The sequence below is a fragment of the Marmota marmota genome, unplaced genomic scaffold (assembly GCF_001458135.2).
Source record: "Marmota marmota marmota unplaced genomic scaffold, marMar, whole genome shotgun sequence".
NCBI lineage: Eukaryota > Metazoa > Chordata > Mammalia > Rodentia > Sciuridae > Marmota > Marmota marmota.
Window position 1 is genome coordinate 25,420,759 of NW_025999932.1, and position 17,498 is coordinate 25,438,256.

Consider the following 17,498-nt stretch of genomic DNA (forward strand, 5'->3'; position numbering starts at 1 on the left):
CTAAACAACAATGAGATACTATTGCATACCTATTAAAATGGCAAAATCCAAAACATCAATGACATCAAATGCTGGTGAGGATGTGGAGTAACAGGAACTCTCATTCATTGTTGCTGAGAATGCAAAATGGTACAGCCACTTTGGAAGATAGTTAGGTAGTTTTTATGAAAGTAAAAATACTCTTACCATATGTTCCAGGAATCACACTTGGAGATATTTACTCGAAGGAGTTGAAAACTTATGCGCACACAAAAAATCTGCACAAGAATGTTTAAACCAACTTTATTCAGAGTTGCTGGAACTATAAACGTAGGTGAATGGATAAACAAACTGTGGCACATCTATACAATGGAATATTATTCAGTGTTAAAAAGAAATGAGCTATCAAGCTATAAAGAGATATAGAGGAATCTTAAATGCATATTTGCTTTATGCGTAACTCACAGCAAGTAGTCTGAAAAGACTGCATACTGTATGATTCCAGCTACATGACACTCTGGAAAAGGGAAAACTAGAGAAATAAAAAGATCAGTGGTTGCCAGGGTTTGGGAAGGGAAGAAAAATGAAGAGAAGGGAAAAAAACTAGCCTGTATGATACTGCAATGGTGGATAAATGACATTTTGTTTTTTGTCAAAATCCATAACACTGTATGATACAGGGAACTCTACAGTAAACTATGGACTTTAACAATAACAACAGTGACAGAAGTCATAAAATAAGATTCAGTCATCTGGAAAATCCACCATATGGAACATGCTTTTTGCAATGGTGCTACACAAATAAGACAAGTATATTTATTAAAACAGAATCAACTGAAAAACCACAATTCTTACCTGTACCAACCTTGAAATTATTAGTATAATGCACTGCAAGTACAAAATGTCAAGTTAACAATATGTTATTTTATGAGGAACAAAAATCTGGGAAAAGTCCTATCTTACTAGTGAGGGGTTTGTTGTTCCCACTGGTGGCAAGAAGCATCCCAGTGACTGAACATAAAAAACAAAACACAAACAACCAACACTCTAGAAATTTATTACTGGATTACAACCTACACACAAACCCAACTAAGCTCAAGACTAGCAAAGTAGCAGCACAAAATGAGAAGAAAAACACGTTTAATAAATGCAATTTAGAAAACGCTTTTTCTTTAAACTAGTCAAATACTGGGAGACAAACACTGGAACAAAAATCTTGACAAGACACTTACAAATCACCATAACACACAGCGAGCACCCGGACAGCGCCCACTGCAGCTTCTCCTGACGAATGTACATTTGTCCACTTTTGTGAGTTTTTCAAAAAGAGTATTTAGGTTCTTAGAGACTAGACACATGAACATTAGTTCCAAAATTTTTAATGTCCCTGTTTACAAAGCTATGAGAAACTAGGATGTACACTGTGTTTGAACCTTCTCCTAAGAATGACATACATCCAAATAATGAAGTGGCCATGACAACAGGGGGAAGAGCAGACAATCCACAGAGGCCTACTTGGGAACACATGGCTTTGCAAGAGGAAGACAGACAAGACAGCTTTTAAGAAAATTTTGTGTTTAAATGAAAAAGTTAATAAGAGGGCAAGAGGACAAGGGAAGAGAGTACTTAAAGAAACAAATCTGCATCGATGAAGAACTGAACTGGATTCATATCTAAAACTAACAAGCATGGTGACCTGAGGTAGACTCTGGGAATAACACATGCAAAGACTCAGGTTTCTCCAGGGCAATATTTACTCATTTCAGAGAATGTGAAGTAAAAGTGCATTTTATAGTTTTGAACATATCAAATGAAAGCCCTTTGATAAGAGGGAGACTTAGCTATACTAATTCCCTATTTGTTGTGCCAAGTATATAAAAGCTACACACTACTTGTGATAAAACAATATATCCAGGTTTTATTTTTATTTTCTCAATAAATGAGAAAAGTAAACAAAAAGAATTCTATATTACTTTAACATTTTCCCTGTTTTATTAACAAGCCATCTAAAATTTAGAAATACCAAAGCTAGAGTTCAGAGCCCAAAACCTAATAAAAATTCAAATTATTGTCAATCACATGAACGTGTATAAACATATCTATTATTACACAGATTTGATTTTTTAAATACAGTTTCCACATTCAGAAACAACATTAAAAGTAAATGTCCAAGATTATTAAATAAATAAGTATGAAAAACCTAGTTTAAAAGCATAAATAAGTAAACTTAACAATAATTACAACAGAGTTTTTAGCTCTTTATGCAAATACTATTACTGGAAATCAGAGCAAAACATTTTTATCCCTTTAACATGTTCTCCCAACCATAGTTCCTGCTTTTTTCTGTGTGACAGATGCTTAGATTCACATAAATATTATGTGCATCACAAATTAAGTGGTATGTATAAAATACACAGAACAGTTAAAGAACAAAATGAAGACACAAAAAAAGTTAGAATAGTATTGATTTTTTTCCTCATACAAGTTAAGTAACCTTTTCTTGGAAAAAGCCAGCATATACCCTTAACTGATTCCTAACATATAGGAGATCCTCTAAGGTGATTTATTATTAATAAGATAAAAGGAAAAGTAGAAATTAACTATGATGCAAAAAAAGACTCAAGAACTTATTAGACAATACTGAAGGAGTCAAAGACACCCATACATGAAATACCTGCCTAGTCCTTTATGTTACCTCAAGCTGTGTCAATGACACAGTTACTGTTTTAATGTTTTGTGATTCTCATCTCAGACTCCTCAGTATACACAGAAACTTACTTCCAAGAAAGGAAGCCAAATGAACTCATGCTCTCTAAAGAGTATCTATCATTTCTTGTCCAATAGTTGGGCTGCACAGAGCAAAGTGAAAGAATGATAAATATATTGTCAATTTGGCCTGTATATACACATTTTTCCTTGATATAGCTGTATGGCTGTTCATATTAGATTCATCAGTGCTTGCCTACTTTCTGAATCGAGACTTCAGCCAATTTTTTGAAATATTTGCAAGTCAAAAATCATATCACAAAAACCACAATCTCAGGAGCTCAAATGAAGCCCTAGCTATACAGCTGGCCTGCAGGGTGATTCCATTCCACAGTGTCTTGGTATTTTGGGAGATAGCAGACAGAGCCTAGATTGTGTCTGCTATCTACTTGGGTGACTAAGAGGATACAACTGCCACTGAAGAGCAATTTGTCTGGTATATTTGATCAACATTAATTCCCTTTAAAATCAAAGGAATTATGGGAGCAAAATGATTACAGTAAACATGTAATGTGTACCCATTTACCATAATTACACATGTAATTATAGTATAGAAAATGATAAAAGTGAGATTACAATCATCAGATCTTTAATAGGTTTATATTGTTGAAACAAATGGATCAGTTCTAATTGTAAAACTGATTAAAGAACAAAAAAAGAGGGAGGGGGAACTTTTTTATATTATTTTCTCAAATATAGATTGTTGAGGTAAACTCTTATTTCAGCAGAAAGCAGAAGCTACACAGAGTAATTAGAGAAAGCAACAAGTCAGAACTTCACTGTCTGTTCCCACTTTGCAAGTCAGAGCTCCCACCCATTGCCCTGTATACAGCAAGCAAGCAAGCAATCCACGTCTGCCCATGAAGGGACCATCTGATTATGTATCTGCAAAGCAGAATTATACCCAGTGCAGTCCTAACATCATTGTGCCACAGAACCCTGAACACTCACGTTTCCAGAATTAAAGGAACTAAAATTTATACTTCTGATAATGCATCTGCTTTTACAACATAGAAAAGCAAACCAAAGCAATTCTTTCTCATTCCAGGGAAGGCAACACACTGTCTTGCAATAAAGGCAGTGTATACTAAAAAATGGACAGAACACGTGCGGGACTCTTTGTGATCTTTTAAGGGGCTTAGATATACAAAGCCTTCACCATCCACTGACAGAGCAAAACGAGAAACAAGGGAAACAAGCACAGATGACTCAATTAAGTCAAGATAAGCTTCTGGGAAGTTTTGAGTCCCAAATACTGCTTAACTGGTAATAAAAGAAACACAATTGCTATGTCATTATCCTTAAAGAATTAAAACAATTAAATACACGCTGAGGTAAGTAACACAAAACCTAGAAAAGGTCTACAAATCAATTAAATTGTGACAGAGAAGTTTTTTTAATTACATAACTATGTTTTAACAATTGTCCCAAAAAATTTAGGGGAAAAAATACACTACTGAATGGCAATAGTCCACAAGATAATTTTGGTGGGATTATCTCTTTATTTTGAAAGTTTACAACTAGAGCCGGGTGCAGCAGGGCATACCTCTAGTCCCACATTCTTGGGAGGCTGAGGTGGGAGGCTCAACTGACCCCAGAGATTTGAGACCATTCTGGGCAACACAGGGAAAGCCCATCTCAAAAATTAATAAATAAATAAATAAAATAAAAGTTAATAAATAAAAGGCAACTTCATTTCAGTTTTTCAAGATGAATTAATCCAATTATAATAAAATCATGATGCCTTATGATTTAGAGTCTTATCTGTGTCTCTGAGGAAAAAGGGAAATTTATTGCATCAGATAAATACTGAAGTTTAAAAGAAGACTTAAGTTATCTGAAAAGAACATGAGGCATTTAGAGTTCTTAATGGGAAAAAGTTAAATCTTTTAAGCAAGACACTAAGAGTTTCTCCTGTGTCTACAAGCCATATATGTTTTAAATCAGTAGGTGCTATTCAAAATCAAGAATTTAGTATGTCATCAAATACCAATTTTAAAAAGCCTGATCACTAAAACAGATTGTCTAATGATTCAAATAGAATAAATGTAATTAACTATAAGACCTAACCCCTCAGAATACTCTACTTGTGATTAGATATGTGTCATTTGCCTTTCCTGGCTCTGATCTACCATCTAATTCCTGCTGGACTGAATGAGCAGACAGATTTCTAACCTGATCTTACTTTGTGTACCAGTTCTTCATCTAGACAAGGAAGAATTTCAAACTTTTCAAGTAAACATCATTCATTACATATGATGGTGTTGTTAAACAAGCTGAGTGGAAAACTACAAACGTTTTGTTTTGCATTAGCCATGCAGACTGGGTTTGTTTAAAATGTCAAAGTATTTTCTTAAATACTAAAATTGAATTCAACAAAAATCAAATTGTGTTGGAGCTGAGAAAAATATTAGCTGTAACTGGTTCAACATGTTGAAAGAAAAGCAAAAACAAACTCAGAAGTCTAGAATGAAGAAGCACTCCTTATAAGAGATATTAGCAAAAAATGCTATGGACCAGAGAAACCTCCTGGCAAAACGATTAAAACCCAGAGCACAGGTTATTTCTCGGTAGTGCTCAAAAAAATAATCAAACAGCTAATAAAGGAAACAATGGGGAAGGAAGGAGTGAAAATTATAACTGTTATACTCTAACAGTTAAGTAGGAACTGAAATCTAAAGATTGAAACTAGCAAATTCCTTATTTCCTCCAAAACTTACTATCATTTTTCTTATAACAATGAATTTGCAAACCCAGTTTTGTTGTTAAAAGCCAATATATATAGCTCCCTCATAGTCATAGAGCAATAAATTGAAAAACAAACAAAAAGAGAGACAAATGCAAGTAAGGAACATCCTTCTAAATCTTTTGTAAACAAGTTTCTAAAACAGTACACTGCTACTTTCTTTGGCCTCCCTGATATACTGGTTTGGGTGCAGAATATCAATGCATGAGTACGTGGAATACCAGCACAAGGCCAGGCAAGGGAGACAATCAGATTCTCTATTCAAGTTTTTCTTAGTTCAAAACCACATTTAGTACTTTGTGGTTTTAGTTTTCTTTTTTGCCTCTAAGTGAGAACTTCTCAAATGAAAAATTCCAAACCTGTCTTGAAAAACTGCAGGAATTTCTTCACATTTTATAAATAAATACACTGAAAATGAAAGAGCTGACAAAAACTCAAGCAGATCCAAATTCAACCATCCATTTCTCATACTTCTCCAAATCTGCAGCAGAGACAGACTTAGCAATTTTCTTAAGAGCCAACTCAAAGTCTCCTTTGGTAACAGGCATCTGAAGTTCCTCCTTAGAAAGTGCACGGATCTCCTCTGGACTTAAGCCATTGATACGCCGCCTCATGGCCATTAAAGAAGCATCCCTAAAAACATACCAAAATCGGTCAGCAGTAATTTTTGTGTTTTGGACACTTCAAATTGTTACAAAGTTGTGGGAAAACATTTAAAAGATTATTTTATATGTTTTTATGATGCTACTTAGAACTTTCTGCTTCAGAGACATCCTGAGGTTTCAGAAGAGATTAAAAGAGTATACAAAAGTCTTAAAGCATAAAATGTATAGTTAATGAATCACAGAAGTCTAGGCTGAGCTCAGATAATATTGAATTCTACACTTCAAAAATAGCCAAGAAGTTTAGGAAACTGGAGCCAAATTTTGAAATACTGAATTGCACACTTGGAAATGAACATATGGACAATATTAATTTAAGCCATATATATACTAGTTTGTCTATAGCCTAGTTAGAAGGGGTAAAATGAGAAACCCCTCTTTCTGGAATATGAATATATAACAATATGAATATATACATTGAGTGGATACAATTTTCTACAAGGGAGTATTTGTGGGCAACTAACAGTATCAACTCTGGCATCTCCTAATCTTATTTGCAGTTCTATTTGACCAATTACAAAGAAATACAAAGTTTGGAAGAAACAGATAATTCACAGTCACCTAAGAGGAAGGCCAAGCCAATCAAAACTTCAAACATTACTACACTGACAATAAAAAACTATTGTGAGCTTACTGTATGTCACTAAACTTAGATGCACACAGGAAAAACATTAGCAGAAAAAAAAAAAAAACACAGATGTTCAGACTTAAGCTACTTTGAAGTCAGTGTAAGTACAGTTAAATAAGAGCTGAAATAAAAAATTGAGTGATGTGAATTGTCTAAAAATTATTTTGCTGCTAAACTGAAAGAAAAATTTTAAAAATGGGTTAATATTTGTTCTATAGCTTAAATTGATCAACTTTTTTGTTCACCACATGTGGCCTAATAATATCAACCATAACTAAATGATATTACATTATACTAATTGGGCTAGGCTCCAACATAGAGCTAAATTGACTGTGGATCATTGAAGTCATTATTATCAAGTTGATTATACAATTAAAAAAAAAAAATCAAAGGACCAAAACCATAAGTGACCACATTGTTATGTAATCATTAACCTAACAATAACCAATAAAGCTATACAGAATTTTTTTCCCACAAATAAGAAAAATCTTCAAAGAAATGGGTAATTGCTTTTAAGTTAATGGCTAACTACATTGACTTCAAGACAAGTTCTCCTGAAAAATCTGTAACTAATGTCTAGGATAACAGATCATTAAAAAAAAAAAAAAAAAAATACCTGCAAACATTAGTTATATCAGCACCAGAATAGCCCTCAATCTTCTCTGCTATATCTTCCAGTTGAATATCAGGATCTAACTCAACTTCACGAAGATTGATCTTCAGAAGCTCAGCTCTTCCTTTGGCTGGAAAAACATTTTTAGTTGTTAGAGATGTTTTAATTTACAAATCATTTTCCCAACAAATTAAATATTAGTTTAGAAAAAGAAAAAACAAAAGCAAAGCAGAGTCAAGAACTGTGAGCCCACCAGTGTCACCAATTCACTGTATAACTCAGGCAATCAGTCACCTGTGCACATTTGCTGCAATAACTAAAAACTGAAACATAACTCCATTTTCTTTATCGACTGTGAGGATACCTGTTATGAGAACAAAGGATCTGAGATCTTGTATGACAACATAAACATCAATGTATTTCAGCACTAGCAATGCTTCCAATAAAATATATTTGGTCTACATCTACAAAACTAGACTGTATGCAGTATAAATCCTATAAATTATTCTGTTCACCTTTTAGTATGATACAGGAAAAAAATTCCAGAACTTTCATCAGTAGTTTTATAAAAAAAAAAAAAACATTAGAAATAAGCAATTTTCATGAAAAGCTCACTATTACATTTTTTTACATGATGAGACAGCCCAGAGACATTTGATATTCCTGTGCAACTTAAATGTGTATTGAGTCAACTCAAACAAAAACTTTTTTTCAGTGCCGAAGGTCGAAAACAGGAACCTGTGCTTGCCAAGCAGATGATAACTCCCCAACCCCTAGATGACTTTTTAAATAACCAATCATGTTTGCTATATCACTATGGCTTTTAGTGGCACATTTGCTTAATACAGTATTATTCATAATGAACTTATATGGCTCTATGTTATTTCCTAAGATAATAAATAAAATTTAATTTTCTTGAACTTTTATTTTGAAAAGATTCTAAACTACTACCTTTCAGCAGGATTTGCCATTGTTAACATTAACTGCCCACCTCTCCCCAACCCTTTTGAACTAAGAACTGACTATACTATGATTATATTTCACCTTAAATTCTTTAGCATGTATCTCCAAAGAACAAAGGTATACATATAATTATCACCCTCATTAGGAAATTTAACACTGGTATATTACTAACATCCAAAACACAATTCAAAGTAAAATATTACCATTTGCCCCAGGCTTTTGTAATATTCACAAACTATCATATATTGTATTCAGTTACCATGTCTCATTAGTCCTCTTTCATGTAAACAGTTCCCCCATGTTTATTTTTTGTTTATTTTGTCTTTCATGACATTGACAATTCTTCAACTGATCTTACGGAATCAAAGCATTCCAATAAAGATCCTAAAAGGTCTGTTTGTGGAACCAAACAGGCAAATACTAAAATGTTTATGGAATTGGAAAGAACCAACAACTAACTGTCAGAAGAGAAATAGCAAGATAGGAAGAATTGCTCTATCAATTTATAAGATGTACTGCAAAGCAACAGGATTCAAATCAGTGTAACATTCTTTATAAAAAAAATTTTCAGTTTTAGATGGACACAGTATCTTTATTTTATTTTTATGTGGTGCTGAGGCTCAAACCCAGTGCCTCATGCATGCTAGGTGAGCACTCTACCACTAAGCCACAACCTCAGCCCCATATAACATTCTTCAGAGATAGACAAAATAATCAATGATATAGAATTGGAAGACTAGAAGCAGATCAGAGCTCATACTGTGGACAGAGGTTGTTCAGGCAGCAGTGGTTAGGAGTGGCTTTTCAATTAACAATACTACAACAACTATCTATAGGAAAAAATGAAGATTGTATTATACCTCATACTGTACACAAAAATTAGTGCTGATACATTACTTCTAAATATACAACAGGAAATGATCAGAATTTTAGAAGATAATTCTAGAAAAATATCTTAATATTCTTAATGTTTTCAAGATACACATTCAAAAACAGAATAGAAAGGAAAAGACTAATAAACTGGCCACATTTAAATTACTTCTATTCCTCAAAAGACAGTATTAAATATAGTGAAGACAGACAGCCTAGAGTGTATTTATGACATACATAAGTAACAAGGGACTTATATCCAGAGTGTTTTAAAAAACTTCTACAAATCAATAAGAGTCACACTACCCAATAGAAATATAGGTAGAAGATCTGAATAGATATCTCACAAAATCCAAGCAGACATATTATATAAAGAGAGAGATGGCCAAATTGTTAAATAATTAAGGCAATGCAACTTAAAACACAATGAGATAACACTGCACTCCAACTGACTGGTAAAATTTAAAAGCATGGCAATTTATCAAGTGTTGGAAAAATATGAAACAACAGGAACTCTCCTACACTCCTGGTAAGAGTGTAAAGTGGAACCACCACATTGGAAAACATATTGGATTTATCCACTAAAGCTGCAGTTGGCAATATGACCTAGCAATTTACTACTAAGCCATAACCCTCCATCCTGGCCTGAAGAAACTCAGGCGTTTCTATACATGTAAAAGAAAGTTCATATTAGATCGTTCATAATAATCTATAATGGAAAACAATCACAGCATTGAGCAAATAACATAATGAAGAAACTGTGGTATAATCACAACATGGATATTAAGGGCTGAATTCTGTCTCCCTCAAATTCATAAGTTGAAGTTCTAACCTTAGTTCTTCAGAACATCACTGTATTTGACAAAGGGGCCATTAAAGGGCTATGAAGGTTATATGGGCCCATGACTGATGTCTTCATGAGAAGAGATTAGGACACAGACACACTTGATAGAAGACGACAGGAAAACATCTGAGGAAAGTGGCAATCTGACAGGTGAGGAGAGAGGCCTCAGAATGGAACCAGCTCTACTGACACCTTGATCTTGAACTTCTCAGGCTCCAAAAGTATGTACCAACTGCTACAAAGGTGCTGTGTTCCTGATGCCCACATAAGAACTCATAATTTTAAACAAAAAAGTGTCACTATTCAGTGTTCCACATGTAGCAAGTGAACAGTGGTGAACGAATATTATTTAATTTCTTAGTTCCAATATTCAAATACCATTGCATTTGGAAATTACTCTGTTTGAGCCTAAGAACCTAATCACCAAGTTTAATATAATGTATTCTTACACGTAAATGAAGTTCCAGAAAGCTGATTTCAAAAGAACTTTGGAACATAAACCCACACCTGAGAGATGACCTGGTAATTCTGAAGCATGGTAGGAAGCATCCTCCTTTACTAGAATTGTGACTTTGGGGCAATTAACTTTTAATAGCAGCTGTATCAGTGATTTGTTAGAAGATTCTAAGATTTATCAGCTCTGTAAAACTGAATGATATTTAATAACCTTGTAATAAGATTTAACAAGGGATTAATGTGTTAAAAATAGTGTAAAGAACTGCCAGTTGTGGCAGAATACAACTGACCCTAGGATTGCTGTATGTGTACACATGGATGTATAACCAATGTGATCCTGCAATCTGTACACGTGGAAAAATGAGAATTCATACCCTATTTGAATCAAATGTATGATATGTCAAGATCACTGTATTGTCTTGAGCAACTAATAAAAAAAAGTTTTCTCTTTTTTTCACTTAAAAAAAAAAAAAGAATTGCCAATGCTATGTAACAAGGTCAATGCACATTCTAAATTCTAACAAACAAGATTAGAAGCACCACACACAATTCCTTATATCCACAGTTCCTCTTGAGCACAACAGGCAGTTCGGTGAAGGGGAGAGAATGTGTTCTAGGGCCAGACTGGCTCACACGCCTGTTCTGCTGCCTCAGGTAGGAAACTTAACCTGAGTACCTCAGCTTCCTTATCTGTACAATAAAGATCAGAACAGAATCTGCCTCATCAAACTTTCATGAGGGTTAGATGAGTTAATACATTTTTTGTAAAGCCTGGACCACAGTCTGCACTCAATAAATGCTCACTCCCCTACCCCTGCTGTCACCACCAGTCAATCAACAACCAGGACTACAAGGAGACTGCAAAAACCCAGAACCCCTTCTGTGGAAACCAACACTAATGAAACACACAAGGAAGAGAAGGGAAGTCCAAAAGGAAGACAATCCAAGGTGATAAGGGCTGCTGGAGTAGGTATGTCTTAATGTTGGTTTTGAAAATTAGTACCAAGTAGAAGGGAAGAGAGAACAGCCCAGAAAATAGGAGCACCATAAACGACGACACAGAAGAAGAAAGATGTATGCTCCAGAATGGAAAAAAAGGTAAGTGGAAAATGAACAATGGAATACTGAGATACCTGAAGAAACACAGGACACATAGGGGTGAACCTGCAGTAAAAATAAGTAAATAAATAAAATTACTCTTGCCCTGATATGACAGGAAGCTAGAATTACTCAGACTCTAAATACTATAATACCTTAGTAGTTTAGGGGGTTAATCTAAAAGCAAAATGTAATTAAATGAATATGCATAAAACGTACTGTAGAAAGTGACAAGAGACTTATGGTAAGGACATTAGAGTTCCACCCACGCCCCTCATTCTGCCTTCTGTCGAGGATGACAGAATGTATTTACCAAGATGGCTGCAAAGGATATCAGGCTGGCTTCACTTCTACAATGTAGCCTTACCACTTAGTCCCCACCCAAAGGTTACCTGGTTCCCTCCCCTTGAATCCTGCCGGGCTTCTTCCCACAATATTTCAGAGGTGATGCTGCATATCCTCTAAGGCTAGGTCATAAATGCAATGTAGCTTCCAACTTATCTCAAAGAACAGCCCCCTTTGGAGTCCTGAACCATCAGGGATGGAATCCGACTACCCGCTGATCACAGGGAAGGGCCTAGGCAATATGGGGGTTAAGTGCTCCAGAAAGACAGCCCCATGAGGCCCCAGAACAGGTGAATGAAGCCACAGCCAAGGGATCCCAGGTCTCAGCTGTGATGCAAGGCAGCATGGGACTCAGCCAGCCCTGCTGTGCCCCACTCCACATGAGCACAACACAGTATTGTCTTGAATCACTAAGTGTTGGATTGGTTCATTAAAGAGCAAGAGAAACTGATACACTGATACTTTCCTTACCACCTCAGTGTCATTCTCCACTCTAAAAATACTGTGCAGAGTTCCCACATTCCACGCGCTATTGCCTTCATGGCAGCGAGGCTCAGTCCGTGCCTGCCTTCGAAGGCCAGTGTTGGTTCTCTAACAGGGACTACACAACATTCATATTTCCACAGTACCTAGAACAAACGTCTTGCAGATAGCGATGAGCCAAATAAACACCTGTTGATGGATTAACACAGATGAAAGAAAAATTTAGAAGGGGCAGAGTTCTAATGATGATAATTGCTTGGGAGCCTTTAGGAGAAAGCGTGTTCCACAGTCATCAGGCAGACAAGCTTCAGACCTACAATGAGCCAAGTGATTAGCTATAATGGGTATCGCTGTTTCATAGGGGAGGGAAGCCCTTGTCAGCCAAATTTATTTTCTTCTATATTTCCAAGGGAAACCAAGTTCCCACATTTATACCATAAAGTATGTCTTTCCTCCCAAACTTAAGCTTGCCTCAGAAATTCAGAAAAGTACTGTCATCAACTATTTTTCTAATTACATTTTTTCTCTTTACTATATCAAGCTAAAGTTCAAAGTACAAAAGCTTGAATGATATAATAGTTCAAGTAATAAAACTTTTATCCCCCCATGGGTTATTAGTATTTTATTAATGATCACTATATAATGGCAGTAAAATTAAAACTCATTTCATATACACCAGATACCATGCATACATTTTGTTTAGAAAATAAGGAAGATGCACAAAGGGGAAAGAGGAGAAAGAGAAGAAACATGAAATGAGAACAAACCACTCAAATTTCAAAATTCATGTGACTAATGTAATAGAGAAGCACATTAAGCAGTTACTTCTAGGAGATACAGTATCCTGGGACATCTTGGTTTCTAAATCTAATCATTTTTGTTACTGCTTTAAATAAGCATATTATTCTATGAGCTAAATCAGTAAATTAAGAACTATTTCAAGAAATAGAAAAGTTTTCTTTTTAAGTAATAAGGATATTAGGGGCTGGGGATATAGCTCAGTTGGTAGAGTGCTTGCATGCACAAGGCCCTGGGTTCAATCCCCAGCACCGAAAAAAAAAAAAAAAGATGTGTAAAAACATCATAAGACAAAATATGGGAGCTAAAAATCTACTAACTATGTTATACGGCCTTGATGTCTGTCAACAAATGTTATAAAAATTAAGTTTCAAAATTCATAAGTGAGCCAGGCACAGAGGGGCATGCCTAAAATCCCAGCAGCTCATGAGGCTGATGCAGAAGGATCACAAGTTCAAAGCCAGCCTCAGCTTCAGCAATTTAGTAAGGCCCTAAGCAACTTAATAAGACCCTGTCTCAAAAAAAAAAAAAAAAAGGTGGAGAAGAGGGGAGGGAGGCGATATGGCTCAGTATGCGGCCCTGGGTTCAGTCCCTGGTAAAAAAATCTTATGTGAGGCGTCTGTTTTCAGTCATGAATACCTGTACTAGACTTGCCCTCCTATGATAAACAATTACAAAATGAGGAGAAATATAAGAGGCAACGTTTTCATGTATTAGCCAACAGATGGCAGAGAATTTTAAGATAAGATTTTTTGCAGCTCTGTCTGTAATCTGAGTATCTACCAGAATACCAGAACACCCTTTTGTGGTGAGCCGTTCTAATTAGACCGTGGCCGCCATTAGAAGATGGCGCCGGCTTCCACTGTGGCCTGTGATAAACAACTCCTAATATGGAGAGTTTGGCGCGCAATCCCTTATCACCCTATGAGAGAGATCCACATGGCAGCTTGGGATTGGTATGCGGGAGGCTTTATTAGGCTGTGCTTGGGCACTCGGCGGGGGGTCACTAGAAGATGATACATGAATCAAGGCCTGAATAAACTGCTGAAAGAAGAATCCTGTGTCGTGTTTTCCCTTGCCGGCGAGGGGTCGCGACACCCTTTAAATGAAAACAATATAACCCAGACCCCCTATAACATAGAGCACACAATAAAAATTACTGGACACATTAAGGAGCTAAGAAATGGGATGAGGATAAAGCTCATTTGGCAGAGTGCTTGCCTTACATGCATGGGCCCTAGGTTCAATCCCTAGCACCACCACCAAAAAGAAGGAAGCTAAAAAATATAGCCCATAATCAAAAAAATTAAAAAACAGACAAGAGAAACAGATAATCTAAAAGCTACTTAGCTGACAAAAAGTATAAAGCAGTTAGTATTAGGTTAATTATCTATGTCTAAGTAACCAATTTACTGTCCTTACAGTTTCTATGAATCAAGAATTTGGATACAGCTTAGCTAGGTTTTAGCTTGGGGTCTGTTGATGGCTTATTTTATGTCAGCATGGCTGGACCATGGTACCCAAATATTCTGCCAAACTTTATTCTGGATATTTTGGTGAAGATGTTTTAGACAAATCGATTAACATTTAAATTAGTGGGCTCTGAGTAAGGGAGACTATCTATCCTCCATAATGTTAGTAGCCTCAACCAATCAGCTGAATGTCCCTACAGAATAAAACACTGACTTTCCCTTAGGAAGCAGGGATTTAGTCAAGAGCTGGCCTTCAGGCTTGAACCACAACATAAATTTTTCCTGATCTGCCAGCCCACTTTGCAGATTTTAGACTTATCAGCCTCTGTAATTGTGGGAACCAATTCCCTAAAACTAATCACCCCACCCCCCAATACACACCACTGTCCCATTGGTTTTGTTTCTCTATAGAATCTTTACAAAGGGTGCCTCATGAGTTTGTGGTCAATTTACAAGTCAAGACTACAGTCACCTAAAGGTAGCTCACCCACATCACTGGCAAGATGCTGCCAGCTGTTGATGGAAGACTTCACTTCCCATGGGAGCTTCTCCACAGGCTGCTTAAAAATGTCCTCATGGCACGGCAGCTAGATCCCCCAATAATTCAAGAGAGGGAGAGCCATGCAGAAACTATTCTTTTTAGATCTAGCTTCAGAAGCCACTTGGAAACACTTCCGCCTTATTCTATTCCTTTGAAATAGATCATTAAGTCCAATCCATATTCAAAGAGAGGGGAATTAAGCCCCACTTTTTGAAGGGAATATGTCAAAGAATTAAAGGAAAACAAAAATAAATGAGCCAATGCTGACGAATCCCAGCAAAGTAATGGAACTAAAAATTAACTGAATAGACTAAATTTGCAAAATAGAATATCTACAATAAAATATTCCCTAGGCGGAATAAAAACAGATTGGAAATGGCAGAAAAATGGGTCAGCAAATACAAAGACAGATGAACAGAAATTATTCAATTTGAAGAATAAAAAGAAAAAAGATTAGAAATTTTAACACAGCTCTAGTGACCTGTGCAAGAATATCAAAATGTCCAACATGTACATGCAGGATAATAAAAAGAAAACCCCAGACACATATCAGAGTCAACCTGCTGAAACATGAAGATAAACAGACTATCTTAAAAACAACCAGAGAAGATAACATCTAAAGAAAATACCAACCCATTTTCTATAAACATACACTATCACATGCCATCATTTCTTGAATAATAATTTCAAGGGAAATGAAAACAAACGCCCAAAGACCGGACAATGAATGCTCATAGCAGCTTTATTCCCAACAGCCCCGAACTAGAAACAATCCAAAGTATCCATTCATAAATGTCATGGTTTGGATATGAGGTGTCCCTCAAAAGCTCCTGGGGTAACGCAGGAATGTTCGAGGTGAAAATGTCTGCACTACGACAGCAGTAACCTAATCAGTTCATCCTGATTTGAATGAACTAACTAGATGATAACTATAGGCAGGTGGGGTATGGCTAGAGGAGATGGGTCACTGGGAGTGTGCTCTAGAAGGGTTCATCTTCACTGAGCCACTTCTCTCTTTCTGCTTCCTGGCTGCCATGCCTGGACTAGCACTCTCCACCATATCCTTCTGCCATGATGTTCTGCTTCACCTTGGACCCTGAGCAATGAACCCAGCTGACCATAGCCTAAACCTCTAAAACCATGAGCCAAGAGAAACTTTTCCTCCTTAATCTTGTCAGGTATTTTGAACACACACACACACCAAAAAAAAAAAATGTGGTCTATCAATATAAAAACACTACTTACCAAGAAAAAAATAACAAACAATACGGATGAAACTCAAAATAATTACTCTGGGTGAAAATAATGAGCCACAAAATTATACAAACTAGTGGTTGCCTGGGGTGGAAGGTATTGGGGAAAGAGGGAAGGATGGATGGCAAAGGGGCAACAAAATCTTTTCAGGGTGAAAGGTACGTTCCACAACTTCATTGTGGTATGGTGCCATGACAGTACACAACTATTAAACTCAATGACTTTTAAATAGATGAAGTTTGTTCCTGTTTGTGGAACAGGAAGCTCCGGATGCTGTTCCCAACCAACAATGAGAAGAAGACCAAGACTTAACAACAATAAATGGTTCAGAGGCTTATATGAGAACTCCAAAAGCCAACCAAGAAGTCACAGCATCTCAGGTAAGCTCAGAGCCTATGACTAAGGGAGTGAGAACGTCACTGAAATGGGTGAGAAAGGCTGCTTCATTTCAACTGACTCAGCTCTTCACTGAGCCAACACAGCTCCCTGTAGTTAGGAAGAAAATCCCAACTTGCAGTTTCCAGAGTTGGAAGGGAAAGAAAAGGGTAGAACACACACCCAACATTTCAGCTTTCCAGGGTGCTGCCCAAAGGACTTGGTTTTTGCTTCATCAGACTTGAAGTATAGAGAAGAAATAAACACACCTTGGATGCCTGAGAACGGTTTAAACCAAAGTCGGCACAGCTTCATGACTGGGAGTCATGAAGGAGAAAGTATTCAGCTTATGGCTACTCCCCTGGGAGAGAAAGAGCAGAGTGAGATGTACATTCCAGCTGTTGAAGGGGCTTTCCAGAGACTGGTTTCTATCTCACTTGGTTTGGGGCACTGATGGAACTGGCAGACCTTAGAGGCCGGTGGGGCCATGAAAAACAGGTGTCTTGTTGCAACATTAGAGAGCCTTCAATACCACAGACAGACACCAGGGGGAGCAAGAGAACAAAACTACCTGAAAAATCAGTAAACCTCTCTCATGGGGAAAT

The 17,498-nt window shown here is 36.5% G+C and overlaps 1 protein-coding gene across 6 annotated transcripts in view; it reads right to left on the reverse strand.

Moving 5' to 3' along the window:
- Positions 1-1,020: 1,020 nt before the first annotated feature.
- Katnal1 (katanin catalytic subunit A1 like 1) overlaps positions 1,021-17,498 on the reverse strand; it is a 91,715-nt gene continuing 75,237 nt past the window's right edge. For all 6 annotated transcript variants that reach the window (XM_048800782.1, XM_048800778.1, XM_015484183.2 and 3 more), the window contains 2 exons: positions 7,398-7,524; positions 1,021-6,124 (listed from right to left, as the gene is read on the reverse strand). In XM_048800782.1, the coding sequence (XP_048656739.1) occupies positions 5,926-6,124; positions 7,398-7,524 (326 nt within the window). In that variant the 3' untranslated portion in view covers positions 1,021-5,925. The remainder of the gene's footprint in view (positions 6,125-7,397; positions 7,525-17,498) is intronic.